Source organism: Mycteria americana, chromosome 4 (assembly GCF_035582795.1).
Source record: "Mycteria americana isolate JAX WOST 10 ecotype Jacksonville Zoo and Gardens chromosome 4, USCA_MyAme_1.0, whole genome shotgun sequence".
Lineage (NCBI taxonomy): Eukaryota > Metazoa > Chordata > Aves > Ciconiiformes > Ciconiidae > Mycteria > Mycteria americana.
The window spans coordinates 14,900,564-14,928,512 of NC_134368.1; the positions used below are offsets into that span (position 1 = coordinate 14,900,564).

The 27,949-nt window shown below is 39.3% G+C and overlaps 2 protein-coding genes across 5 annotated transcripts in view; one reads left to right on the top strand and one right to left on the bottom strand.

Annotated features, from left to right (window-relative positions):
* The window catches only part of EVC (EvC ciliary complex subunit 1), a 510,906-nt gene that overhangs the window by 74,831 nt on the left and 408,126 nt on the right, over nt 1–27,949 (bottom strand). The window lies entirely within an intron of this gene.
* The window catches only part of EVC2 (EvC ciliary complex subunit 2), a 79,513-nt gene that overhangs the window by 14,742 nt on the left and 36,822 nt on the right, over nt 1–27,949 (top strand). For 3 of the 4 annotated variants that reach the window (XM_075499729.1, XM_075499731.1, XM_075499730.1), the window contains exons 5-11: nt 1,768–1,954; nt 4,041–4,150; nt 5,282–5,344; nt 10,932–11,066; nt 12,586–12,737; nt 23,910–24,234; nt 27,170–27,409. In XM_075499729.1, the coding sequence (XP_075355844.1) occupies nt 1,768–1,954; nt 4,041–4,150; nt 5,282–5,344; nt 10,932–11,066; nt 12,586–12,737; nt 23,910–24,234; nt 27,170–27,409 (1,212 nt within the window). The remainder of the gene's footprint in view (nt 1–1,767; nt 1,955–4,040; nt 4,151–5,281; nt 5,345–10,931; nt 11,067–12,585; nt 12,738–23,909; nt 24,235–27,169; nt 27,410–27,949) is intronic. The other variant, XM_075499732.1, reaches the window with a different exon arrangement.

Consider the following 27,949-nt stretch of genomic DNA (forward strand, 5'->3'; position numbering starts at 1 on the left):
TGCAGTTTGAACCTTGAATCTTTCAAGGTGTGTTTTCTTGTTTTGGTGATTGGGTCAGGGTCTCTGCTTTGTGGCTTTGGATTTCCTTTATGTGTCTTCGAGACTTTTTTCCGTGTTTCATTTTGTTTGTGCTTTTTAAAGCAAGTTTCTAGCCTTTGTGACTGCACAGGAGGGGTTGAAAGGCATCTTGACTGCATCATGCCAGTTCAGAAACCAGGAGAGAGAAAATCTGCCCAAAATATATAACATTTTTAATATTTGGTGATTTTAAGTCTCATAAATGTTGGGGTATAATTCATGATATACAAACATATGAAATTAGTAATGCTTTCCTCACAAATATAAGTAAGCCTGTTTTTATACATGCTGACAATTATTTGCAAAATCTAGTACAATAAATAGTTGGGTTTTTTTCTCCATAAGGTTTATTTAATACAATTGAGGTTGAACTTGCTGTAATGAGTTCGGAAAATTTAGTGTAGTATACCAAGGAGAGTTAGTTATATAAACAGATTTATTCACATGTACTTTAATTATTGTCATTTAAATAGAAAAATGCAAACTAAGCAATAATAATTTCAATAAACTCAATAAATAAATTCAATAAATTATTGAATAATTTCAATAATTTCAATATTCATAAGATACCCTAAAACTGTAATCTATTTCTATACTGAATGAGTATGAAATGCAGAGATCAATGGTGCACAATGAAATCATAACTACATATGTTGCACCCTGTGGCTGCCATGAACTCTGGTGTGATTTGTGAAGTCTATCACAATTCATATTTTTAGAACTAATTTCTGTGGGGGCTGCTTTGTTGTTTATATTTGCTGGTGTCGAGATACAGAGTAGACATTTCCTAAAAAGCAGGAGGAGAAAAAGAGAAAGGCTCGGCTTGAATTATACTTCGTGCAGTTAAATGTGTTAATTTGGTGTCATTATTAGAAGCCTGATAGACCATCATGGCTATCCTATAGGCCAGCATATTATAGACCTGAAGTTTTAGACAATTCTGGTTTAATATGAGTTATAGGGGAAGGCAGTTAGGAAGGTGAGAGGTCAGTAAGCAACTCTGTGCTCAAAGTCATTTCATTTAGAGGGTATAATTACTCAATAAGAGTTAACAGCCTAATGGAATAAATAAATAAAATCCCGTGAGTGTGTGTTGCTAGAGATTGGTGATGAGCTTATGAACTTCACCACTAACTGGAAGCAGAGCCGTGAACTCCACATCCCCTGGTGGCTCCATCAGCCCTCCCATGGGAAGGGCGAATTGAGGCAGCTGGCACCTTTTGGAGAGCATGGTTGCCGTGAAAAAAGGGAAATAGAGACCAAAACTGCATGGAGAGAATGAATTTGCAGCGAGGGCAGCTTGCAACATCCTTGTGGTACAGAAATTCAAAGTTAAGAATTTTGCAGACTCTGGTTATAAAGTTATGATCCAGTTTTGTGTTGTATGAGGTATCCCGGGGATATTCAGATCCTTGTTTTCACTTCTGGCTCTGCATGAGCTAGGTTTCCAACTTCTGGCTTCCTGTCCCTTTGTGTCCAAGCAACAGCTTGACATGCCAAAGATCAAAATCTCCTTGGGAGTTTGAGATCAAACTGAATGTAGTGCCATTTGCAGGTCGCTCAGGATGCCTTCAAAAAATAAGTTTACACATATAATGAACTTTTATTCGTAATCAAGACTCTGAATTTTGCTGTTAAGATGCACATACAGCCATTTTGCACCATTAATACTAATATTTCTGTTTTCAGGTGGATGTTGAACATGACCCTCAAACTGCATACATTACACTTCTGATTAATAACACCAACACGCTGCTCTCAACAAACATTACAGATCTTATCCTCCTGGACAATATCACTGGTCTACATGTTCAAAAAAACAGTGGTAATAAGACTACAGATGGCATACAGATTTACAGGAAAAGATTCTTGCAAGGTAACAAAATCTGCAGGGAAGTACCCCTGATTACACATGTGGAAGAGCATCTGTTCAAATCATGACATTTGTTTATTTTTGGTGCTGTAAATTCTCCAATTATCAGTGAATACAGGTGAAAAATTCTGGGAAAGGTTTCGTGCTGCAGTTTGCAATTCTATTAACTCACATTTTGACTCCTGCCTTTGAAGTGCTTCTGATCTCCCAGGCACAGAAGTGAGCCCCTGTACTCTGTAAAGTCGCTGCCATCAAAACGAAAACAGGATCTTTCATGATAGTTTGTGTTCATTTTGGATCTTTTTAAAAGCTGCTGCACAAGCCATTTTAATCCTATCTGACGAGTCTTCTTTCTTTAGCCAAGCGTGGCAGATTGGCTTGCTGAGGTATTGAGGTGCACTGGAATTACAAAAGGCCACGCAAGCAGGCAAGATGATTCATCAGAAATAAGCCAGCTCTTCTCAGTACCCGTTCTTCCCAAACTGAGCAAGTTATAATATCAGAGCAAGTAATAGAGAGATAAACCTGTTCTACTCTTGGAGTCAGTCTGTTTCTTTGGTAGCAGTTGGATCATTGCACATTCATAAAATTTTACCTTTCTTGATTTCTTTATCTCCTTTTTCCTAAGCACAAGCACGTAGAAAATTGGAAGCTTGCTTTTCAGAGTCATGATATTTCTCTTGGAGCTTCAGAAGTGTTCAGTGATAGCTGTTTATGGTTGAAGCATCTAAGGTTATGATAGTGTTTTACTGGTGAAAGATTTCCAAATAGGAAAGGGAAATAAATAGACCTGGGGCTGCTGTCTGATTGTAAATGGATAGCCAGACTCCATTTCTAATAACAGCAGTGTGAGTAGTGGTAGTGATTACAGGGCTGTTTTTTTTTGAAAACATCAAGGAATTGCTGGCTCTCAACAGAGGTTCATAAGAAAGAATGATCCCTGAGAAAGAATAGAAAAATGGCTTGCAGAGCTCACGTCATAAACCGAGTTGGAGCAGTTACTTAATTTATTTAGAATTACTGAATCTTGAACTGAAGCTAGCTTTTCCAGCCCATATATGTTGCACGGATCAGCATGAAGAATACTGAGGTGGAAGAAAATCCAGCAGAACAGATTTCTGCATAGTTTAAGGTTTGGTCATTACCATGTCTGTCCTGGACTCAGCCCATACCTTGCCACTAGGGCTGGACAGAAAGGCTATGCCTACACTGGCCTCTCTACTGTCATGCTGCACGTTAGCCATAATAATTTTTCAGTGCTCCAGTGCACTGTGAATCAAAATTCAGCTGAAATCTCAGTCAGATTTGTCTTTGGTTTCGACAGGAGGAGAACCAGCCAGTTAGTGGTTATAATGTAGGCCATCCATTTTATTAAAAAAATTACTTTTAAAAATCTCATGTTGAATTTTAGTGTTGGTCAAAGCATGATGTTTTTCAGTAGCTTGAGGCATCATTCAATGCAGTTTCCAGATCCTGGGCCGAATTTGTTTGAGTTCTTAGAGGCAGCAGATACAAAGGATGTTGCTCACGTGGCCAGGAACTGTGTACTCTGGGTGTAGGTTGTCTGTACTGTGTCAGAAAGGAAAAGCTCCAGTGCTGTCCCAAGTCTTCACCAGGGATCTTTGAGCAATTTTCCTGGGACAGAGCAAAACTGTCCATATCACTCCGCTCTGGACTATGCTGATAGGCTCTAGCTACCGCCTCTGCTGAATCCCCTTGAAGTCAGTGTTGTGAGCTTACTGCAGCTTGGTTCTTAGGAGAGCACTTTTGCTGGTGAGGAAGCACAGTCTAAAGGGGAACCTAAAAGGCTCCTCAGATGTTTTATTCATATTGAACTTGCTTTTCAAATTTTGCAAACATCAGTAACTGCAGCTGAGCTGAGCTGGGTGCTCAGGTCTTCAGAGATTCACACCCAGTCTTCTTGTGTAAAAAAAGATGTGCACCTGTACTGGGTTGTTTTCAAGTCAGTGTAGCTACTGTTCTGTTTAGGAAAATGTGGGCACAATTACTTAGAGATCACTGCTGCCCGGGCAGATGTACTTCACCTGCTTAATCTATACAATTGGGGTTTTTTTCTCTGTTTTAACAGGTGGAGAACACTTTGCAATCAACTACTCTGCACTTCTTGATGCAAAAGAAATGTGGGATGGCAGGGTCTTGACACTGCCTGTGAAGCTAACTTTCAGGAGTTCATCACAGGTATTTCCTTTACAATTTTATTTTGCTCTTCACAATTTTTGTAAAAAAAAAAAAAAAAAAAAGTCTCTGAAGTGGTTCTTGTCTGCCTAAGCAACGAGGCCTGCATGTAATGAAATGAAGTTCTTAGACTCTCTGATTGTTTACCATGAATTTATAAATATGTGAGTTATTCTTCATAGCTTAGGAAGTCCTAGACCTCCTTAAACAGATGAAGTATGTTTGTGTGTTGTCCTGTAGCTTTTTTCTCTACTTTTCTTATTTCTTTCCAGTTTACCTATGTATCTTGGAAATAATGGTGTTCCTCATCAGTATGTGTACTACACATAAGTTAGTCTGAGCGAGATTGAAAGTTTTGCCATATTTTTATCAGAAAATAATTTATTTTAACCAAAAAACAAGTTGGAGCAAAGGAAAATCTTGCTCATAAGGAAGATACTTTTTTAGTATGAGAGTTGTGAAGCTCTGAAAATGATTTTTCAGAGAAACTGAGGAATCTCCATCCTTGCTGATTTTTGAGAACTCAGTTGCACCAGGCTCTGAGACAACTGGTCTAATGCTGGAGTTAGCCCAGCTTTGAGTATGAGGCAGAAAAAGTGGTTTCTTTCAAAGTAAAGTTTTCTGATTCGTAAATATGGCTTGATATTTTTTATGTGGTTTTCATAATAGCATGTAATTAGAACCTGCAGATGTACTTTCATTTCAACTGCTATATCTCCTTTGTTTTAGAGGAAAAAATGTTCAATGTGCCTGAGAGTGGTACTAGAGTGGTAGAGAGCAAGACTTCAAAAAACAGGGAATTGTATGACTAGAGACATATGCACTGACTGTGGCTCCTGCTCTGTGTATTTTCAGTCAACCAAGATTTTATAGGCACAGAAAAATGTAATTCTGTAAGCACCGGAATACGCCTCTGTGTGATTAGAAGGGGAGTGTATCCCACGGAGCAGCTGCTTTTATGTCCGTTAGCGTTACCCCTAAGTACACTGCATTTTCCTATCAGATTTATTTCAGCTTTAAGCTTAATGAGAAGTATAGCTTATCTTCTGAGGAGAGGCTTTTTTAGAGACTCTGGGCTGTTTGCCAGTGGATTCTGCTCATTTTTAAAATATATGTAATATTTTTATATCTCAGAATAAAACGCATCTCGTATCATTGACAGCATCGTTCACCATAACTGAAGAAGAAAAGACCAAGGTAAATTCTATGATTTGGTATTATGTTGACTCTCATGCTTAAACTCACAGACAATCTAAACTAAATTCTAGGAGCTAAGGATGTACTTGTGTACTTATATCTCATCACTCAGCTATTGGCTATTAATCATAGGCAAGTTGTGCCGTCTCTGATTTTAAGAGGAAGAAAAAAGGATTCAAGATAGGGGGTCTTTCTTGTCTTAAAGCAGCGGTATTTGGTATGGAAAATCTACAAACTTCTATTATATTCCTAGCCGTGTTTTTTCATTTGAACAATTATCCAGGCACAGAGAACTGTGATGAGGAATATGCTCACCTGCTCCTGTGCCTAGCCACCATGAGAAAGCTTTTTGCTTTTCCAAAAGGGTAGAGTTATCCTCCACCTATTGAGAAGAGGTTTCTGTGTAATGCTGATGCACAAATCAGAAAATAGCCGGGTGGGGAGCCTGAGAAAAAAACCTGCAGTAAAAAAAGCATAGTTTATGTTTGCCTTCCACTTTTTAACTAGTCATCCTTCCAATATGATTTTCTGTTCTTGGCTTCTGAATTAACATGGTTTCTAAGAGTCCAAATAAACCTTCAAAATTGCATTGATTGCAGCAAACAGTGTTATTCTTCTAGATAATTTTTTATTAGCGAACTCGCCACTGCATTCATCCGTTTCACTGCTAGAGTAATCTCTTCACCAAACTTGTTTTTCCCCCAACCCCTCACTACCTTGACAGGCTGCTGTGTTGGAAGGGGTCTTCTTTTAAGGAGCTGTGGCTTGGTTGGCAAGAACATTGTGATTATTTGTGTTCAGGCAGAAGAAAATAGTTTGTTTCACCCCAGAATATTTCGGTCACGGTTGTATCATTTGAAATTTAAAGTTCATGTGGATGGGGCTTGCCTGAAGAAATCCTGAGGACTAGACCGCTCAGCCCTTCCATGGGCTGTCCCATGAGTTCCTCTCTGCCTTTAAAATCAGTAGTCTGTCTGGAGACTGGGCACAGGGGCCTCGTGTTCCAGTATTCTCTCTTGCTGGGGATCTCTTGCCCTCTTAGCTTCTGTTAGTGTAAAACATACAAGTCCAGACTTGGCTTTCACGTAACTGAAGATCAAGTACCCATTCTGTTAAAATGAAAGCCAGAATTAAACATGATATAAAGTGAAACTATACATGAGCTAGAGAACTCATTGTTCCTGGATAAAGTTCTAGTAAGATTTAAAAGGATTGGATGTTTGTATAGCTAAGAATTATGCTTGGAATTGCCATAAATGTATTTTTTTGGAAACTCTTATTCTTAAAGGTGGAAGCCATGCAGTAGCTGACTGGGTTAGAAAAACAGCTTCATGAATGGTTTTCTTTAGAGTTCAGTGTGAACTGATCTGCAGCAGTTGGTGATGTCTAAGCTAAGACTGTGAGCTACATTGGTCTCGGCTCACCGTGAAAATTCCTGCAATCGATTGCTATACTTAAAACCTTTATAGTGTGTTTTTTTTCCCAACTTGAACTTGATCGTTAGACCTCAAAAAGTTCTTGGGGACTATTCCATAGTTAGGTAAAATTGGCTCAGCTGCATTTGAACTTACTAAATGAACAGGTTTTGTAATGAAAGTGTGTGGTAAAGGTGTGTGGAAAATACTGTTAATTTTTTAAAAATAAAGCTTAGAAATTATGGAACACATCATGTTTCACATGCATAATATTTGTGTTTGGGCTGTGGCCAAGCATAAGGTGTTTCAGAATGAAATCAGTTTGTGCAAGGAAATTATGATCAGCTGAAAAAGGTGCGATGTATTTCATCCATATCTTCAGCTGTCATAAATGCCCTCAATCTCAGATTTTATTTATTAAAAATCATTATTTAAACCTGTTCATGGGTATGGTACAAGTCAACACACATGTGTGACTAAGTGGATACTAAATGTTGCCTTTGGGGAGAGAAAAGAGAAGAATTAATTATATAGTCATGGCAGTGCCATGCTAAATTGGTCCCATCAGCTTTCACATGGTTTGCTTGCACACTTGGCTACTGTGCTGTTCTTTAAAGTTTTACAAACCCTGTGGATTTTCTCTTCTGCACCACTGGAAGAAAGTGCTTGGTTGCCTGTGACAAGGTAATTTTGTGGGTTATGAAAAAACAGGAATGTTGCTCATCTGAGTGTCCGTGCCAAGATGTCTTCCCACAGCACTTCAGGGGCTGTGAGTACTGTGTGCCTCTGCCCTCGGCTGGGTAGTTTTGATGCTGAATGGGAAGCTGTAGTGAAAAGGACAAAAGGAAGTTCTCCCATCTAAGCACGTTGCATGGGATGGATGATAATAATTACTTTGATTTTTACCAGGCTTGCTTCCCTCAGCATCCTTCAAATCAGTGGGAGCACAGCAGTTTTTGAAAGAAGCTTGGGCCTGTAATGCCTCTTCCCACTATTGGGGTGGCTTAAGAAATTAGCTTAGGATATGGGTTTTGAGGCTCACTGGTGTGTCAGTGGTTTGAAAGTCTGCCTGCAGTGCCAACACTGGTCCTACGCCATGGCTTGTGCAGGGGCTCTGGCACCTGCCCCGCACCATCTGCTGTGATGCTTTCAGATGCCATTAGGCACCTGCTGTGTCCTCCTGCTTGGGTTTACAGCCCCCCAATGACATGGACTGTCCTTCCAGAACCCATTTTCTTTAAGTATAAAAGCAAAGGTAATTCCCTGTCCCTTTTTCTCCATCAGAGCTTAACCTCTGACAGAACTACCTGCCCTGATGCAGGCTGACTGTCCCACCATAGGTCTCGCCTTTTACTTTAATTAGAAAGCACAGGGTCTTTTCCTAGCCAGCACTTTTTCTTCATCGAAACTTAACCAGCTTAATTTCAGCTTCACTGAACCCATAGCCTCGCCAGATTCTTGCTTTCCCCAGAAGCCTAGAGAGATCCTTAAGTTTCACAGAGTGCTTGGAAATTAGGCAATTGCGAGTGAATTCAGACAAAATGATGAAGTGGTTCCAAAGCGGCATTTTTTTTTTCCTAAGTATTATCTACAGCATCTCCTGTTCCTTGAAAGCGGTGGGACCTCAGGCAGAGACTTTGTGTGGCAAAGCTCATGGAGAACCCTTCTGTGATTCCCTCTTAGTCACCTAGTGCCACCAGAGAAGCTGGGGACAGCAGATTGACTTAAGAGGAAATGCATTTTTTCCAAGTCACACATAGATGTTTGTTGGCTCTGTGACTTTTCAAGGGGTATGGGCTAAACCCTTTTGGTCTGTGAAGGGAGTAAACACTGGGTTAGGGAAAGGAGTTATTTAATATTTGCATAATCGTCTTTCAAGATGAAGGTATTTTGATGCAAAGTGATGCAGCTTTAACTGAGCTCATGGCAAGGAACTGGGAGCCAGCGCAGAGTCAGAGGAGGAGAGAGCTGGTACTGACACTGATGTAGGCGTGCTGGGTGTCCTTAGTGGTCGGCCATGGCACAGGGGAGCGTAACAGAACCAATTGGCCAAAGTAGTAGGAAGCTACATCAAGAAAAAACATTCAGAGAATGTGTTGGTAATTACACATGGAACTGGGAAATTAATGTGTCGCTCCTCTTTTTCTTTTCTTTCTTGTTTCTATTTAAAACTTAAAGATATTGAAAGGTATTTGAAGGAATTCAGCACATGGCTGTCTTACACGGATAAATACTTAATCCCAAAACATTTCAGTGAACCTCAAAGTGCGTAAAGGGTTTCATTATTTTAGACTAAGCATGTTAAAAAACAAGGTCGAGGGAGGTGATTCTGCCCCTCTACTCCACGCTGGTGAGATCCCACCTGGAGTACTGTGTTCAGCTCTAGGGCCCCCAGCATAAGAAAGACATGGACCTGCTTGAGCAGGTCCAGAGGAGGGCTTCGAAGATGATCAGGAGGCTGGAGCACCTCCTGTATGAGGACAGGCTGAAAGAGTTGGGGCTGTTTAGCGTAGAGGAGTCGGCTCCAGGGAGACCTTATAGCAGCCTTCCACTACCTAAAGGGGGCCTACAGGAAAGATGGGGAGGGACTTCTTATCAGGGCATGTAGTGATAGGATAAAAGAGGGTAGATTTAGATTAGGTATTAGGAAGAAATTCTTTACTGTGAGGGTGGTGAGGCACTGGAACAGGTTGCCCGGAGAAGTTGTGGATGCCCCATCCCTGGAAGTGTTCAAGGCCAGGTTGGATGGGGCTTTGAGCAACCTGGTCTAGTGGAAGGTATCCCTGTCCATGGCAAGGGGTTGGAACTAGATGATCTTTAAGGTCCCTCCCAACCCAAACCATTCTAGGATTCTATAAAACAAAAAACCAAAAAAACATACCTCTCTCAGTCAGAGCAATTGTTGATTCTATATGTACAATACCAGGAAGTAAACCTTGGATCTTCTTCTTGGAACTGTGCAAGTGCCAAATAGTAACCTGTATTAATGTCTTGATGATCTCCTTGATACTGACACCATCTCCTAATTCAACTGAAATCATGTTGAAATCAATGAGTGCCGAGCATCTCCAGCAGCTTTGAGCAGCTGAGCCTGCGAAACAATGAAGTCTGATGTGAAGCAGTTCCTTTCAGTTAGAGATATGACAGATTTTCAGTGTACAGAAACGTAACCAGAGAGAAAAACTAGGCAGTAAAAGGATAAAATTCTGCTGTTAAATTGTAATAAATAATTTTCAAATTGTGGACCAAGTTTGATTATCGCTTCATACGCAGAATTACCGTTGACTCCATGGAATGTGCTCTCAGGTTTCTGCTCCAAGAGATGACCAAGCCCAGCTTGCAAGCAGCATGTTAATTATTTACACTTTCTAGCCCCAGCAGAGTGATTAGTTTGTGGTGAAACATTACACTAATAGCTGTGCTATGTTTTTCATCCAGAGATCTCAAAGAACTAAACAAACACTGAATTAACTTTTGCTACACGGAGCATGAAGTAAAAATTAATTTTTAATGCAGTTCAATTTAATCTTTAAATTAAGAGCTAAAGTGAAAGGCCTACAAAGTTGTTAGCTGGCTTGTGGTTCCAGTGCTTGTGCTATTCTCTTCTGACTCCGGCTCATGCAGAAAATGCAAGGGTGCACGCAAATTCAGTGGTTTTGTTAACTGTCAGTTACATACTTACTCTGAACTCATATTGGTGCTTTTTCCCTATGGTGATTACTGAGTTTTATTGAACAGAGAAAAGGCCATTAATTAAAGGTAGCCAAAATTAGACTGATTTTTTTGGAGGCTCTGAGCAACATCAAATACCATTAATTTCAATGAGACTTAGGAAAGATTGGCAACACTGGAAAACAGGCTGTTAAGTACAGGAAACCCAAAAGTCACAGCACCTAAAATTCAATCTGTGGGAGTTCTGTTGCTTGGAGTTACACAGGAATTTGGACTAGGTGAACATAATGAACCATGCTGACTTGAAAACCTATGGAAAATAGACACTTGTTTGAAGATACTAAAAAAATGTAGTAATTATAACTTAATGCTGAGAAACCCTGAAGTTGTGTGAAGCCATTTAAAAATAATTTACTGTGTTGCTTACAGTTATAATCTTTGAGCCTGATCTTTATATATATGTAAAATGTAGTTTTAATAATATGGTCTTTTAATTTCAGATTTCATACAGCCATGCCATCCATGCTTCAGGGTTCTTCATTGCTTTTTTTGTTTCCCTTGTATTGACTTGTGCTGGTTTTTTCATTGTTTACCGAACCCAAATACTAAAATGGAGCTTCTGGAGTAAAAATCAGGTGAGTCATACTGTCTATATTTAAATTTTTTCAGTGATCATATCTGATGATATAACTTGCTAACTAATACAGATTGTCTAAAGAGTTTTTGAAGATAAATAAAAAGCCACCAAGTGATGGATTGGATTTGCAGGTAGTGTAATCTCTACAACCTCTAATCTTTAGCACAATCAGATTTAGAGGGAAGTGTAAGAATGGTAATCTGGTCAAAAGAACTGCTGACAGTACCTGGATGTTAGCTTCAGACTGGAGGGAGATTACCCTTTGGCTCTTTGTTTCTTTTCATATTCCTCCCTTCCTCCTCTCCTCTTCGTCCCCCAAAATGAGAGAGAGGCAGGGTGTCTGTGGGTTATAAGCAGTTGCCCAGGGAGTAGACCACTTGCCTCGAGCACAGTAGACTTGGGTCCAAATTGTATTTCTGATTATCAGGAATAGGGATTTGAATTTAGGTCTTAGTTTCTTGGATGTGCCTTAGTCTCTGGAGTGATTAAGGAAAACAGTTGGGTTTGGGGATGAGCATTTTCAGTGTTCTTTATCCAAGCTGTGCTAGTTTGGAGAAAGTGTTTCAGTACATACTGGGCTGGAGAGAGAAAATACAGTCTCTGATAAATATTTATCAGGTTGGCCCAAGTTCCAGCCCTTGCTTCTATTAATTATTTAGATATTTATGTAAAGTGGAACAACTTCAACAGGAGGTTGCTGGAGACCTCAGTCGGAATATTACAGTGGTGGGAGTAGTCCTCTAAGAGAGGTGTGCTCAGAGGTTTGAACCCCTCTTTTGCTCGGATGGTGGTGGATCTCCTATCCCTCTGGACGGACCAGAGGAGCTCACAAATCACTTCCAGCCTTATTTTTTGTGATTAAAAATTACTCCATCAACAATATTTACTTCTTTTAGGCCTGAAAAAATAATCCCTTTAAATGAAAAGGGCTGCCTTGTTTCTTTTTACAGAAAAAGCTGTGATAATGAAACCTTAAAAAAGGGCCAGTTTGGTCCTAGCATCAGATATTTATACTGGGTTTTTTGTATAGTAATTTTATTAGCTCTCAGTCTCAAGGGAGTCTCACTGAACTGTGAACTGACTGAGTCCCTTCCATCACTTGTAGGATTATTCTTTCATTTTGTTCACCTTGTAATACTGTAATCTTGCCATATATAATTTGTATACCTAGGTAATTTTTGAAAAATTGGCCTAGAAAGTTTATAGTGGAAGATAACCTCCTGGAAGGCTTTCACAAGCCTACTGAAGTCAATGTAGAGTCTTCTGTCTTCTCCATTAATTTCTTCATTTGTATTCTGGATCAGTTATATACAAAAAGTTCAGCCTGAAACAAAAGTAGTATATTTGATTTTAGATACGTATCTGAATTGCACAATCTCTTTATACCCTTTCCAGCTGTACAGTTTGATGATAAGTAGGAGCCTTCTCACCCAGAGTTACCTGCAATAAAACCAGATCAGACACTCAGTGTAATTTTTTTTTATAATCTGAAGCTTACTTTTTTTTTTTTTTTTTAGGAAGTACAGCATGAGCTCAGTCAAAATCACAAACTGGAGCATTCTCAGTTTAATTCAGGTGATCTCTTCAGTGAAGATATAATTATGAATGATCAAATCATCGATATTCTGTCCTTTGAAGAGTCTGGGAACATGCTTCAGGCTTTAGAAGAGTAAGGATTCACTGCTATTACATTACATTTATCATCAGCCGTACCTTTGAACATGCTTTGAGTATCTACCCTTTAATTTTTCTTCATAGTGTCTGTTTACACATGTGACTGCACTACCTTAGGTTTTTGAACTGTATTAAATAGCCATCTGTGGGAACTGAAAATTGTCATATTTCATATTGCTTTACCTGTAGAAGTCACAGCTCCATCCTTAGGCATGCAAGTTTTCCAGTCCAAATTAACATCTAGTTTTGCTTCTCTGTGGTTCACTAAGTAAAGGGAAACTTCTCTGTGTACAAGAAAATGTTGAAAGGGTGTATCCTACTATTGCGGAACACATTCTGCTTTCAGAAGGGTGGCTTTTGTCCTAGAAAAGAGAGCCTCTACTAGGTGCCAGCGTTGCTTTTTAGCAGCATATCTTAGAAACACCTGGATCAGAGTCTAAGGAGTGACAGTTCGTAGTGCTGCCAGAAAGATAGCACGTAGCTGCAATCGGAGGGACCACGGGGTAGAGCAGAGAAACTCTCCTGATGTTGAAAGGCCAGCCAGGGCTGTTTGACAGAAACATGCTGCTGTTAAAGGTCTTCTGTTCTTCAGCTGAATTTGATAAAAAGGTCTGATGTGAGGACAGAGCGGATTTTGTTTGTTCAGTCTTACCGTTAGCTCCTGGCAAGTCAGGTTACGGGCAGTATTATGCAACTGTACAATCTGTAGAAGCTGAAAAGGAAAAGTTACGGGACCGTGGAATTAATTTTCTTTCTTAAAAAGGGTAACTAACAACATTATTATTTCCTGTATTTCCTTGATAATTGGGATACTTATCTCTGTAAATTGCACATTGGTCCTTGCTTTTATAACTATATAGCAACTCAGGCTTTGAGAAGACTTATCCTGAAAATCATTATGTGAATGTTAAGAAGAACAGGATCAAACTTTTTTTAAACTCGCTTTAGTATTAATTTATTTCAGTGATAGTGAGTATCTAGCTAGTTTGAAAAAAAAAAAAAGTAAAAAACGCTGGACTGTTTTCAGATATGTTGTGGTTTAGAAAGGTAAATATTCTTGCAAACCTTTAGATAGGATTATTTTTATAACTGGATTATTTCTAAACCCATAAAACAGGATTCATTTCTTTGAGTATGTATGCAGGGGCTAAAGTTATTTAATATTCTTACGTAGTTAGCACAAATGTCTCTCTTGCTTCTGCTTCTTTGCTCACAGTTTCTATTTTCTCTACCTCTAAGGAGGCAGAGCATTGCAGTGAATAAAACAGATGCCCATTAGCAAACAGTCACTAACCTTCTTCACTTTCTAAGTTATCTTTTCCGTCTTCCAGGATGAGGGTGGTAGATGGACCACAAAGGTATCCAGAGTTACAGTGGTTCCTGCTATGAAAGATGATTGAAAGGGTGATAGACATTACTGTGAAGGGCTCAAATCAGCCTCTACCTGTTAGCAATGGGTGCTTCCTAATCCCTTTTTAGATTATCCCAATTCTTCTCATTTCTTGTGGTTTTAAACTGGACCTTCTGATTCATTTACTGTTAGGAGGTGACACACAGATGCACTTACCATATTTTTTTTTCTATTCTTTCCCTCTTTTTATTGGCACTCGTTGAATATGTGTATTCAATTACTACATACCTGTTCCTCTCCTCTTTTACTGGTGGTCAGTTTATCTAACTGAGTGAGGATCTCTGCAATGTGAACTCCTACAACAAGTTGCCCTGAGTTCCCGTTTTTACTCAGAGGTGAAAAAGGGCACTTCTAGGGTATGATTATTCTTATCCTAAAGTAGATTTCCAAAAAATGAGTCATATGGCTGCTGCACCCACTGACCCTAAAGCCTGGAGCCTGGGCTGATTAGCTCCACTATAGGGGTCTGAAGGTGAGTGAGACAAATCCCAGTCTTGCAGGCTGGTTGGTAAAAAAGGCTGCAGTGTTACTTTTAAAGCCTATATTAGATACATACAATATTGTTTCTGCTTTCTTCAGTAGCTATAATACACCACTTGTTTTATCTCTCATTGTTAACACTTTTATATGATATTTAGTGTAGGATGCTTCCTCATCTCTTAGTGTTGATTCCTTATTCATTCTGCAAGTTGGGGCAAAGCAGTTCTTTAATTTCTGATCTACATTCCTTAAAGGTTTCATTTTAGTCTTGTACTTCATAAACTGTTGTACGTTATCCAGGTTTTTAGCTGATTCCAAAGATGAAGATAAAATACTGTACCGTTGCCTTAGGAGCTTCTGTGACAGCACTCTAGGCTAAAACCAGAATGGAGTAATCCTTCTTTTTACTGAATTACCTGCTTTAAGGATACTAATTTGCAAAAAGTAATGGGAAAAAGAAAGATTGTGCGTTTGTAATTTATTAATGGATAATAAATTATCCATTGGGATTGTTCAGCCTGGAGAAAAGGAGGCTGAGGGGAGATCTTACCGCTCTCTACAACTACCTGAAAGGAGGTTGTAGCGAGGTGGGGGTCGGTCTCTTCTTCCAAATAACAAGCCATAGGACAAGAGGAGATGGCCTCAAGTTGTGCCAGGGGAGGTTTAGATTGGATATTAGGAAAAATGTCTTCACTGAAAGGGTTATCAAGCATTGGAACAGGCTGCCCAGGGAGGTGGTTGAGTCACCATTCCTGGAGGTATTTAAAAGGTGTGTAGATGCGGCCCTTAGGGCCATGGTGTAGTGGTGGACTTGGCAGTGTTAGGTTAATGGCTGGACTTGATGATCTTAAAGGTCTTTTCCAACCTAAACGATTCTATGATTCTGTAATTGCAGTCAATTTGAATGGATTCTGTGCTTGAATGAAATGTTGTAATTTTACTAATTGTGGTCACAATCAGTTTTTCGACAATACTGCATTTTGTTTTATTAATTTAGTGTCACACAATAGAATAGTTGGGTTTTCTGTAAGGAACGGAGGAATGAGGTTTGTGTTGTCTTATAGGAGTGGCAGTATACCAAGGATAAGAACTGGGCTTGTATTTTGAGCGCAATTTTTTCACATCATATGTATACCAATATGAATTTTAGCATCATAATCCTGGTTTTTATTATTTGGGGAGGCAAAAGCATGGGGGCTTTTGTTAGATAGCTTTTGATACTTCAGATATTTTCAACCAACCAACAACTTCTTGCTTGTATGCTAGTTTGATAATTCCTTCTGCATGTATTGGTGTGGCTATGTGTAATTTTCTCTACATGGCATATGTATAAGCTTGCCAACATAATTGACACATTCTTTTTAAATTGTACTGTGAAAGTAAACATGGTTGGAGTCATTCTGGTGCTTTGTTCTTTTGTCCAGACACAAATGAGAAAATTACTCAGAAAAGTAAGAGCCACAGGATTTTTTTGTCCTCTTTACAATGTAAAGCTATGTTAATAGTTAATGTCTTTTACAAAGTCACAGTGCCAAATTGTTTAGCAAATACATTAGGAGCATGTGTTCAATATTTATGGACAGGGACATCTTTGGAGTGTAGACAGTTTGCAGTGTCAGGAGGATTAGCTAGAGAACAAAACATACTTTTAATATTTCATAAGGAAGCTTCTTAGTTACTCATTTTGTGAGTTTTGTCTTAATAAGTCCTATCCTTGATGTACATTGTGAAGCGCAATAGCTTGGCTTTTATTCTCAGTAGGTTCCTTACTGTGTATATTCCCAAATATTGGCCCACTGGCAATGAATGCTAATGAGAAGAAGCTATATGCTTTGAATATTTGACGTGCGCACTAGAAGATCATGTTCCAAAATGTTGTGGCGCTCTTTTTCTGTACGTCTAGAACAGAATATGAAGAGAGCTGAGGAGTTTGGGTTTGTGTCCAATGTGATGAAGTCTGACCATGCTTATAGTCTCAGAAGATACAGATATGTTAAAGGCAACTTAATTTCTTTAAATGGCTTTCCACTACTGCAACTTTTCTTTTTCATCTTCATTTTGTACAGCTGTGCTTTCTTGAGTTTGGCAAAGCTCTAGCTGAACTTGAACCCGCTTGCTGATACACAATAGATACTGCCAATTATTTTCGGAAATCACTAAGTAATATGTATGCATTGCAGCTGATTTTTTTTCTGATGGTAGAGAGCATTGAGGCCAATGCACTAGAGAACAGGATCAAACTGTCTCCAGAGAGCCTTGACAGAAAAGTCAAAAACAATTTACTACCATATTAGCAATTCACTTTTTCTTTCTAAATGTAAATTTCTTGCTGTACATCTCAATTTAATTTGCTAGGGAGCAAATGTGGTTTTTTTTAACCCTGAATTCAAAAGGAAAGTAAGAATAAAAGATCACATTGTCATAGCAGCTAGACCTGGATATTCCTACATAGAAGATGGTGAGAAATAGTTACATTGTTAGTACAAAAAAAAATTGAGGTGCTAAATTTCCAAATCTCATAACTTTTTAAAAGTGTAATCGAAATTTTAGAATTTTTGAAGAGAGGGCATAGTCATTGCTCTGTTTTTGTGCAATGTGTACAATGCAGGAATACAATAAATAATAATCACATGGATATAACAATAAGGTACAGTGAATACACATGGAATGAACCCCAAACCCTACATTTGTGGTTCTGTGTTATGAATGCTGTTATAAACTTGGCAAGTGTGTAAACTATACATTTTTTCCATCAGAGAAACTCAAATGCTTAATAGGTGATAGGAGTCCATAAGACAGGGGAACTGAAGAACATGAGTCATTGAAATTAATGAATACATATCTTTTTTCATCTAAAAAAAATGGCACTTTTCTTTGATGTTGGATAACTGAAGAAATCGTGTTCAGAATTATATGGGTCATTTCTGCTGTCCACCCAGAACAATTTCTCATCCAGAAAGCAGTCTGCTTTTCAGAGTAGTGGTGTTAGTGATGCTTTATTCCATATGATTTTGAAAGAAGATTGATACCTCCTACTGTTTCTGTCATGTGAATACTCAGCCCATCTGAGTGGATCGGAAGAATCTAAGTAGATCACAGCAAAGTTGGAAGCTCCTCAGGCCTTAATGCATATAGCCGTAATATTTGTTTAAGCTTTTGTTAATATCCAGGCTGAAGTGGGTACTTGTAAAATCAATGGTAAAATGTGTGATGACTTCATTGGAAGCCGGACTGGAGTCTTTTTTTATGCTCTTTGTGCATAGTAGTTTTTCAGTGAAATACCGTTGTCTGAGCTCTGTTGCAACAGCTGTGTTGTAGCTAGCTGTATTTTTTAAATTGGTTTGCTGAAGATCCCTGTTTCATCAGTTTTCATACTTTCTGCAATCAAAGCAGGGGTTCTCAGTCTCTTAAATGCAGGATTTTTCAAATGTTTTTTAAACAGATTAATTTACGAATTGAAATACCTTTACTCTCTTTATATTGCTGTGGAGAGTTAAAGGAATTCGATAGTGAAACTGATGCCAAATCTAGTGCTTAGACTTTTGGCAGGGTTTCATTAATCATTTTTTATCTGAAGAGCCACTGGTCTCTCAGCTCAATTTATCATCTTTTTCAATTTTGTGGGTCTTTTTTACATTTTTGACTATATATCATGAGAATCCTATTTCTGGTTTTGTCAGCATCTTGGCTTTTTCTGGAAAGCTAAACTTAACCTGTGACTCATCCATGTGAAAGCATTCTTAGATAATCATCACATACCTTTCTTAGCAATTTTATTTACTGACGAGATGTCCTGTATTCTCTGTAAGCTCACATTTCAGGCGTGCTGAGTTTACGCTTAGCTGTACAATGGTGTTGCAGGACTGATGGGTGAACTCCCCCAGTTTAGAGCTGGGTGCAGGCCAGTACAGCTACTGGTGTAGCACAGAGCATCTTCAGACCTCCTCTAACACAGGTGGGCTGTGCCCAGCACGGCAGCGGGCAGAGACCAGGGCAGGGCAACGCACCCTGCTCCAGCATGGGAGAGCTGAAGAATTGGAGCAGTCAGTAGCTGTTGGTGGCCATTCAGACCACATGCCATTACCTCTGCTTCTACTTCAGCACAGTTTTGGTCTCCTGCAAGAATTTGCACCTCGTCGTGCTGCAGCCTGCATAAATCCCTGCCCTGAAGTTCTTGCAATCTCTGTTGTGACGGGACCCGGCCAGGAGAGTGTGGGAAGCAGGGGAGGCGAAAAAGGAGGGAGAGACTGAAAGGGAGGCAGCTATGGCACTGCACACAGGGTATTTGCCTTATTGACACAGCAATTAAAAGTAAAAACAAAACAAACAAAACCAAAACAAGAAAGAAAACAAAACACAGCCCAACTTACTGATGTTGTATTACTAACCCCTCAATAAATGGATGATTTAGGAAACAAACCACATCTGCAACTGAAGACCTTTGATGCCTATTGTACTTGCATTGGCTTTCTTTGCTTACTGTTACTAAAGCCAGCACTGGCACGTATTATTTCATGTCTCGGCTGTATGATTCTCCCTGTCTGACCCTCTCTCTGTCTTCACTTCTCTGAGGTGTTGCAAGGCAACACGGACTGTAACACTTCCTTTTTTGTTCTCCTTTTCCCTTCCTCAGTGCAGCTGACCCCTTGCCGTTGTGCCCGTGGGTGCAGGAGACGTGCTGCTCTGGCTCAGGCAGTAGCAGTGGGTGCTGCCAGGCTGGGGGCAGTTGTGTGTCTGTCCGTCCATCCCTGGCTGCGTTCCCCTCTCCAGGAGCAGTTGGTGCAGCTGCTGTGCTGCGGTGCTCGGGGTCACGGCTGCAGCAGGGCGGCTGGGAAAGTGGAGACACAAACCGTCCACAAATGGCCCTAAATTACACACTTTTTGGCAACACTGTGTTTCACAAAGGAATGCTTTTGCAGAAACCACTACCACAGGGCTCCAGTCTCCTCTGGATGCTGTTGTAATACATATGCTACTAATTGGCTACCATTTGCAGATGAGAGATGAGTCTTCTGAAATACGGGGGTTTCTGTTTTGGTGAGAAAATGTCACCAAAGGGAAGTTTGCTTGATGTTTCTCTCTCCTTTAGACTTCAGAAACTTGTGTCACAGTGGTTTGTTATCTTTGTGAACTGTGAATTCGTTTTAAAAATGTGTCAGCCCATAGTTCATTTTAGGACTGTTACATTCAGATGCTATTATATTCTCCTGTTGAAAAATTCCCTCTGTAGGCCTCTAAGTTGAATAATAAGACTTAAAGACATGTGAATGAGAAGTTTTTTTGTGGTGTGGTTGTTTGGGTTGTTTTTTGGTTTTTTTTGGTTTTTTTTTGTTTGTTTGTTTGTTTTTTTTTTAAATTAAATGTAGTTGTTTCTTTCCTGACACTAGCTGCTTTCCTGTATTCTTTTATTAGGTCTATGGAAGACATCAGATGCTCAGGCACTCTCTCTGCTTCTCTGTGTTTGGCATCTGGGATTCTCCCCTCCCACATCTTCTCTGACAGATCTTTAAATCCTCTTCCTCTTCAAGTGAGTGAAAAATCTTTACACTTGCTGTTTGCAGCTTTATTTTCTATGTGTCTGTTCACCTTTTCTCCCCCCACACTTTGTACCACCTACCTTCTGTGCTGTCCTCGTCCTTTCTCTGCATGCGTTGTCCAACAGAAGCTTTGATCTGTTTCATCAATAGGTTGCCGTTTGCTACCTGTGCTTCATTGGCTTTCATGTTTCTGTTATGTTGAATATGCTCAGGAAGAGATGCGAGACCTTTCAAACATGAATTGCTCTAACAAGCAGAGTGCAGAGCATTTAAAGCAACTTATTAAATCTGCCTTGGTTTGAGGAGGCACAGAGTGTCAGGTTAGGATTTTTTTTTTCCCTAGGTGTCACAAAACATTGCGCATTTAATCTGGATGAGTGTAAGCATTGCTCTTCTGATGGACTTGTGTCTAAAAGCATTTGGTTTATTATACGTAGAGGATTCCTGTTTTGGCCTGACTGTTGGTGTCTAAGATTCCAAGACTATGTTGATGCAGCTTGTTAAGGCTGCCCTCAACCTCTCATTTGGAGTAAGACCTTGAAGCAGGGTTTCTGGTGCATTTGATGAGCTTGTCTCATTCTCACTGGCAGCTGTGTGGAGGAGGCAGACAAGAAGCAGAGCACATCATGTGGAAGGTAGATTTCAAATTTTTACAGACACAACCTTTCTTCAGCTGCCACTGAAAAAAGGTAAGGGTCTGGCTGCTGTCTTCCAGGATATGACCTGGGAGGGCTGTGGCTTGTAATTACTTTTTCTCCATGCTATTGCCCTTGGATTGGTGGAACAGTTCACATGCTTCTGCTTCATTGCCTTCTTCACAGGTGTGCTGTCAGGAAAATGGAGGGTGAGAGCTGCAGATTAAGTACACCTGAGATCTTAACAGCCTCATCACTCACTTGCTGACACATGAGCATTAGGTGAACTACACCTGTTGCTCCTCCTGCATTTGGCATCACGATCTTGAGGAGTGGAGTTACTTGGGTACTGTAGTTCTCTTTGTGGGCAAGAAGGAGCATGGGAATCTTGCTCAAAATGAAATCAGGTCTAGTCTGTAGTGACTTGCAGTAAATAGGAAGAAAAGCTGTGGGAAGACTGAGGGAAAGATAACAATAGGAAACGTTGTGATGATGTTTGGTTTTGGCTTTCATTCTTGGGATGACTGCTGAAGACGACTGGAAAAGTAACAATTAAGGAGGTGGGTGAGGAATGGCTTAATCTTCTTTCAAAGCATACTGAAAAAAATCCTGCATTTGTGGTAAGAAATAAATGTTGTGTTAAGGGCTATGTATCAACGTGGTGGAGCTGTGAAGTGTTGCCTTCCAGGGAGAGAGATGAGGAATTCAGTCTTTTACGCCTCAGTAAGAAAAGGTTAGTAGGTGCTGTGACCACCTTCTATCAGTGCACCTGTGAAGAACAGAAAAAGAATGACTAAGGAACTTGTTATTCTTTTCAAACAAAGAGAGTTGGAAGTTGAAACTAATCAAATTCAAGCTGAGGATAAGGTGACCATTTTTAGGTCTTAAAGGAATTATCAAGTGGACAATTAATTAAAGTGTTGTTTAGTTCTCTATTAGGGAATGCTTGAAAACAGATGTTTCTCACAAAAGGTGGATAGGCTTCAGTTAAATCAGAGCTACTGGACAGCAGGAATTAAAACAGAAAAATAAATCTGGTGGCTTAGATTTTACAGGGTAATAATGAATTGGTGAATCTATGGAAGAGAGCCTCCTACCACTGCCTGACAGTCATTAGGGAAATGTTATAGCATAAAACTCCCATTTTTGGATCCTTCTTTCTATTTAAGTGTTTTTGCACAAAACTGAAACACTTATTTGTTTGAAGTTAGTTGTCATAAGTAAACAGCTTAGTACTAGCTGGCTATGTCGGCAAAAGTCCTAGGACTTCTGTAAACAGAAAGACTAAGATAGAAAATACGCATCTGCACTGCCCAGTTGAAGTGCTTGCTGTGTTGCTTCAGCATCCTGTTCCCTTGATCCTGCCATCACCTGTCCTCTGTGTCTGTCCCGCTGTCCTGGAGCAAGAAGGACTCTCCCCAGGCAGTGGGAGCAGCTCAGTGTCCCGGGGCACTCGACCATGGATGTAGCTGAACACCACCCAAGAAGGCTATGTATGCACAGGTGCTGCCTTGCAACATCCATCTGTGCACAGCACAGAGAAGCTGGATTGTTGTGTTGTCTTGGGGACATTATAGAAAATATTAGCTCTTATGGGACCTTCAAATTACTGTGAAGAATGTTTCAGGCACGCAGTGTTTCAGGCATAGGCATCTGGCCCCATGTAGCAGTGATTCCTGCTCCTGTATGGGAGGAAGAGGGGGGAAATGGAGGAGGTTTTGCAGCTGCAACCAGCCAGGCCTGCAGCAGATCACCAAGACGAGCGTGGCCATTGCCAGTGCGTTTCTGGGGTTTTGAGAGACTGCAACAGTTTTTCTGCCTCTTTGTGATAGATTATCATAGCTTAAACTAATATCTCCTAAATACTTCAAGTACTTGAGTTGTAAGAAAACAACTTAATTCTATCCCATTGATTCCTAAATGGGGAAAATACTTCTCCTGTGTTTAACAGAGGGGCAGTGATAATAACATATCACTGATTTACTTGTAGTTATAAAACCTTATTTGCTTACATAAGGAAAGGAAAGTTTGTTTGACAAAAAGGTGAAGTGTTTATAGATTTGCATGCTTTGATACATACCATTCTGAATATAGTATCATTCTGCTGTCTTGCAAATCTTGCCAAGACCTTTGCTATGGATTTGTAATTTATTCTAAGATTTGACTATGGAACAAATCAAACCAATAATTTAGCCCAACTGAAAAAAGAATGGATTTAAGCTCTTAGAAGTGTATTTTGTAGGTCACAAATAAATTCTTGTATACTTAATCCTCACATAGAAGCATACAGTGCTGTGTGTTCATGTAAATTGACATGCAGGGGCAAAACCCACCTAATTCTCCAATCCTGAATTGAGTGCGGAATAGGCAAAGCTGTAGAATTTACGGTAGTTACGTAGCATATGAAATGAGAATAATTGTAATTCCAATTTAATTAACTCTAAAGACAAATAAGAATGTATTCGTATGCAACATGACATTTATTGCATTTTGTAAAAAAACCTTGTCCTTCCTTCTGGTTTTATCTTTTCTAAAACTCTAATGTTCACGAGAGAGAGAGATCAGCTATTTTAATTTATTTGTATTGGCACATAATCAAAACACTCTCCGCTCTTCCCTGCAGAGAAGGGAATACCCCAGCGCAGAACACGAAGCAGTGATGTATCAATGTAGCTGGATCATTGAGTTTAGAACTACTTAGAACTATTTTACAAAGTCAGTGAAATTTATGGTCTATATGGATACTCACTTCATCTGCTTACCAACAGAGGTGTGGTTTTGGGGTTTTTTTTGTGGGAGGTTTTTGTTTGCTTTTAAGCTGAGGGAATGTTTTGAGTTTTAAAGAAAAGCTTTTCCTTTTTCTGTCTAAAATGGAAATGCAAGAGTGGACATATTTCATTAAAGTTGCTGTAGTAGAAGTTGGCTCACCCTGCTTTTTAGTGAACGATTGCTATCATGGTTAATAAACTCATATACTGTGATATTCCTGCACTTCTCCGGCTGCCATTCGGTTACCCAGTATTGAATGATTCTAGATATCCTTGTTTTCTGATAGAAATTTCCTGTGATCTGTGATTTCAACAGTCCTGATTACCTTTCTACAGCTTGGAGGTTGCGAGCTTGACGCGGGCAGATGCTGATCTGGAGGCATATCGAATGCAGATATGTAAAGAAGTGATTGCTGTGATGATGAAGAACATGGTTTTAAGTCACAGCCTCTTTCCTCATGTAGAGAAGAGGATGAGTTCAATTTTCAAAAAGCAGTTTCTTGCAATGGAGAAAGAGATTCAAGAGGAGTATGAAAGGAAGATGGTGGCTTTAACAGCTGAATGTAATCTGGAAACTAGGAAGAAAATGGAGGCTCAATGCCAAAAAGCGAGAGCTGCAAATGAAGAGGCTGAGGAATTAATGAAGAAAATGAATGAAAAGGTGAATCTGATATAAAATCAAGATATTTTGCATGATATATGGTTTTATATAGATGGTTTCTGTTTTAGATGCGAATGGCTGAGTTGTCCTCTTTAGAAGAGTAAAGAGAAAAGCTGTACAATTTAAATGTGTTCAAAAATTCAGAAGTCATAATTAGGGTAGTTGTTATGAAGAAACTGTGTTTTACTTTACCAGAAAATGAATTTATCTCAAGAGGGTCCATGACACCTGAAAACAAAAGGTTGTCATTACCTGATTTTTTTTTTTTATAGTCACTTAAACCCTTGCAAAGTGATGTATTTTTATTTACTATATTTTACTGCAGCAGTTCCTAAGAACTCCAGTCAGACACTGTGTAAAGTATTTTGCACATTCCAAACATACCAAACTCTCTGCATCATAAACCTGACAATCTAGGTGAAAAACCTCCAATATTTATATTCTTACTTTGAAGAAAATGAGAATATAAGCGCAACCAAAGGCTGATTTCCTCCAAGTGAAGGCAAGCAGAACAATCTATATTTTAGGCAGAGCAGGGAGTGGACTTCTCTTGGAAACAGCCTCTGGATCATAGTGAGATAAATAATTTAAGGCGGAGTATGATTCTTTACAAGTTCAGGGTCTCCCTTTCAGTAAAAGCTTAGTGCTTATGTGTGTCACTTTCATTCAAAGATCTCTGTCTGAATGGGTAAGTATCATTACCCAGTATTTCATAGGTAGTGACTAGCTGAAAATAGAGCCCGGGTCACCAATCCAACATCCCATGTACAAAATTATGCTCCAGTCTTCCATGTCTAGTTTCAATCAATTTACAATAAAAGTGATTTCCCACCCTGCCTTTTTTTTTTTTTCCTTCGTGTGTCTGGAGAGGATTCTGTTAAGTTTTAAGTATTTCACGTCTGTAAGCTTAAAATGCTAAAATACCCAAATTAATGTTTCATGCTTGTCTAATGTTATAATTCATATTGAGAGAATGACTTGGTGGGAATAAATAGTGCAGTTCATTATTTATGAGTGGGGCTTTACTTCTGGAGCACAAGTGGATACATGGGTATTGAACGGGATGCTGCTGAGTTTCCAGCTGTCTGTTGCAGTTCAATTATAGAGACAAAATAAGTTATTCTGGGAGTATAATTCCTTAGACCAGTATATTCCTTACTTGTGTATGTTCTCTTTGTAGACAGTACTTAAGTTTTTGGCCTTCTGTTTTGTTTTGGTGGGTGTTTTTTTTTTTTTTTTTTAAATAATTTTCATTTGCGTATCATATACCTATAATTGTTAAGGACTTATTATGACAATTCATGATTGCAGTTTTGACAAAAGTTTTTTGCTGAGTGTGACCCATCAAAGGTACTACAGTATGTTGAGGCTCTCGGGAAGAACTTTGGTTTATCAGGCTGTTGTGTGGAGAAAGTTGGTGGCACAAGGCTAGTGAGCCAGCTGAATTTCTTTGATGTTTCCAGGTGAATTTTAGATTGTGACTCTAGGGAGCTTTCAAGTATCTGTAGGTTATGAACATCCTGAACTAAAGATGCTAGAAAGTCAAAGGAGATGGCAAAGAAGGGATACTTGTGGACATCTTTTTAAGGATGAGGTGAATTGTACTCTGCAGAAGTTTTTTTCCTTCTGTTGGTTATAGAAGGAGCCTAGACTAGATGTCTGACACTTAGATACACCTCACTGAGATAAATCCTGCCTTTGCAGAGAGAGGGGCCTGACTGAAACTCAGTATGTGAATTCACGCTAAATATGCTCTCAGCAAAGTGGCTTTTCTTTGCACAAAATACATTGGTATTGGTTCAGTCTGGTTTATATTGGAAATCCTGAATCAAACAAAGGATTAAGGCCAATTCAATACTTGTCCTGATCCATTTATCGCATACTAACCTCTTGCTGTCTGTGAAAGGACCTGGTTTTGTACTTGCTGTGGAACCTGGTCCAAAAGGGCATGCCGGAGCGCTAGAGATGGCCCACTCTTGTGCTCCTGCCAGTGGGTGTACTGACATCCAAGAGAAGTGAAAAACAGCTGGAGCAATAACCTCCTCCCCTTCTCAGCCAAAACACAGAATGTATATTCCCTGCCTTTTTGATTAATTATTTGCTGCAGTGTGTCTCTTGGGAATGAGGGGTGAGGTGCAGAGGACAGTTCTCCCCTGATAAATAGTATAGAACCTAGTATAAATACTTTAGAACAAGACCAACATAGCTACTGTTAGGTAGCTCTGCTGGCATAAGAGTCATTCTTTGCTCTGTGGGACATGTATGTTTTGATACTATAATGAGTTTATGCCATCTGAGAGTAAAACTATGAATATCTAAGTCTTACTGGAGAACTATGAGAAATTATTCCTTGCAAAGAAGCTTTTAAATTAATTGCTGTTTAATTCTACTCCATTGCTGTAGCTCTAAAACGATGCTCTTGGATTAATCTGTAGAAACCAATAGATAAAGTAAGTCACCAGTAATAAGAACTTTTAGGGATTTGTAGTTGAATAGTTTTTTTCTAATTTATATGTTTTTTAAAAAGTATGCTTATTGTTATTTCATTGTTCTGACTTATATGAGTCTATTCAATTTTAATAGGATTTCAGGATTGATGAAACCTAAGAAATTCATTTCATACATAGTCTTTGTGTTGAATTTCATGCTGTTTTGTATAATTTATCTTAAATAATGCTTCTAAACTCTAAAAAGACTTGATTATGCCTTGGAAGTGTTATCTGGATTCGAGATTGATAGCTGTATAACCCCTGTCATTCCAAACAGGTGAAAACCATGGAAAGTGTACACTGATTTAGTATTAGCTTTGATTCAAACCTGAAATGACAGTAATCAGAGTATGCATAAAACATGTATGAGCTAGTAGCACTGATACTTTTAAAATATGCTGAATACTGAAAATAATTTCAGATTTATTTATTTCTCTTCTCTGCAGCCTGCTGTAGAATACCGAAGTCTTCTGGATAGACTTCACAGACTGGAGCAGGACCGCCTGAAGAGGTTCCTTCTGGTAAAGCAGGAGGAATATTTTGCAAAGGCTTATAGACAGCTGGCTGTTACCCAGAGAAAGGAGCTCCATAATATCTTTTTTACACAGATAACAAATGCTACTTTCAAGGGAGAACTGAAGTTGGAAGCAGCTAAAACATTAGTGGAAGATTACTCTAAAATACAGGTAATAGGATGATAACTCCATTCCTAACCTAATGACAGAATACAAACCCACAGTAACTTTTGAGAAATGTTTCAGGATAAATGTTACCACTTTTATAACTAATTTTCTTAGGAAGAACTTTAAAAAGTATAGTGCCATCATTATGCACATCTAGACACCTACACAACTGTATATTGATGCATACACACGGCCTTTTTCTACAACAGTGAGTTAGATGTGTTTGCCACAGCATTATGTGCCTAGTGCTGACTTTTGTTTTCATGGGTAGTATTTCCAAAGCACCCAAGTGCTTAAAGCTTGTCTTTACTGCTCAGGGAAAATAAGACTAGTAGCTCACCTGTATCATGCAGAAGAAAGAAGTTTGAAAACATGTCTACACCATGCAGTGGGAAATTGTGTAATATAAATCCCCAGTTTTGCAGGGAATATTTTGATATATCTGCACATCTTGGGGCTCTACTTAGCTCCTGAAAGCTCTGTTGGTGGAGCTCTCCCCCTAAAGCCCTCCCCCACAGGATGGTCTGAGAACGGATTTGTGCT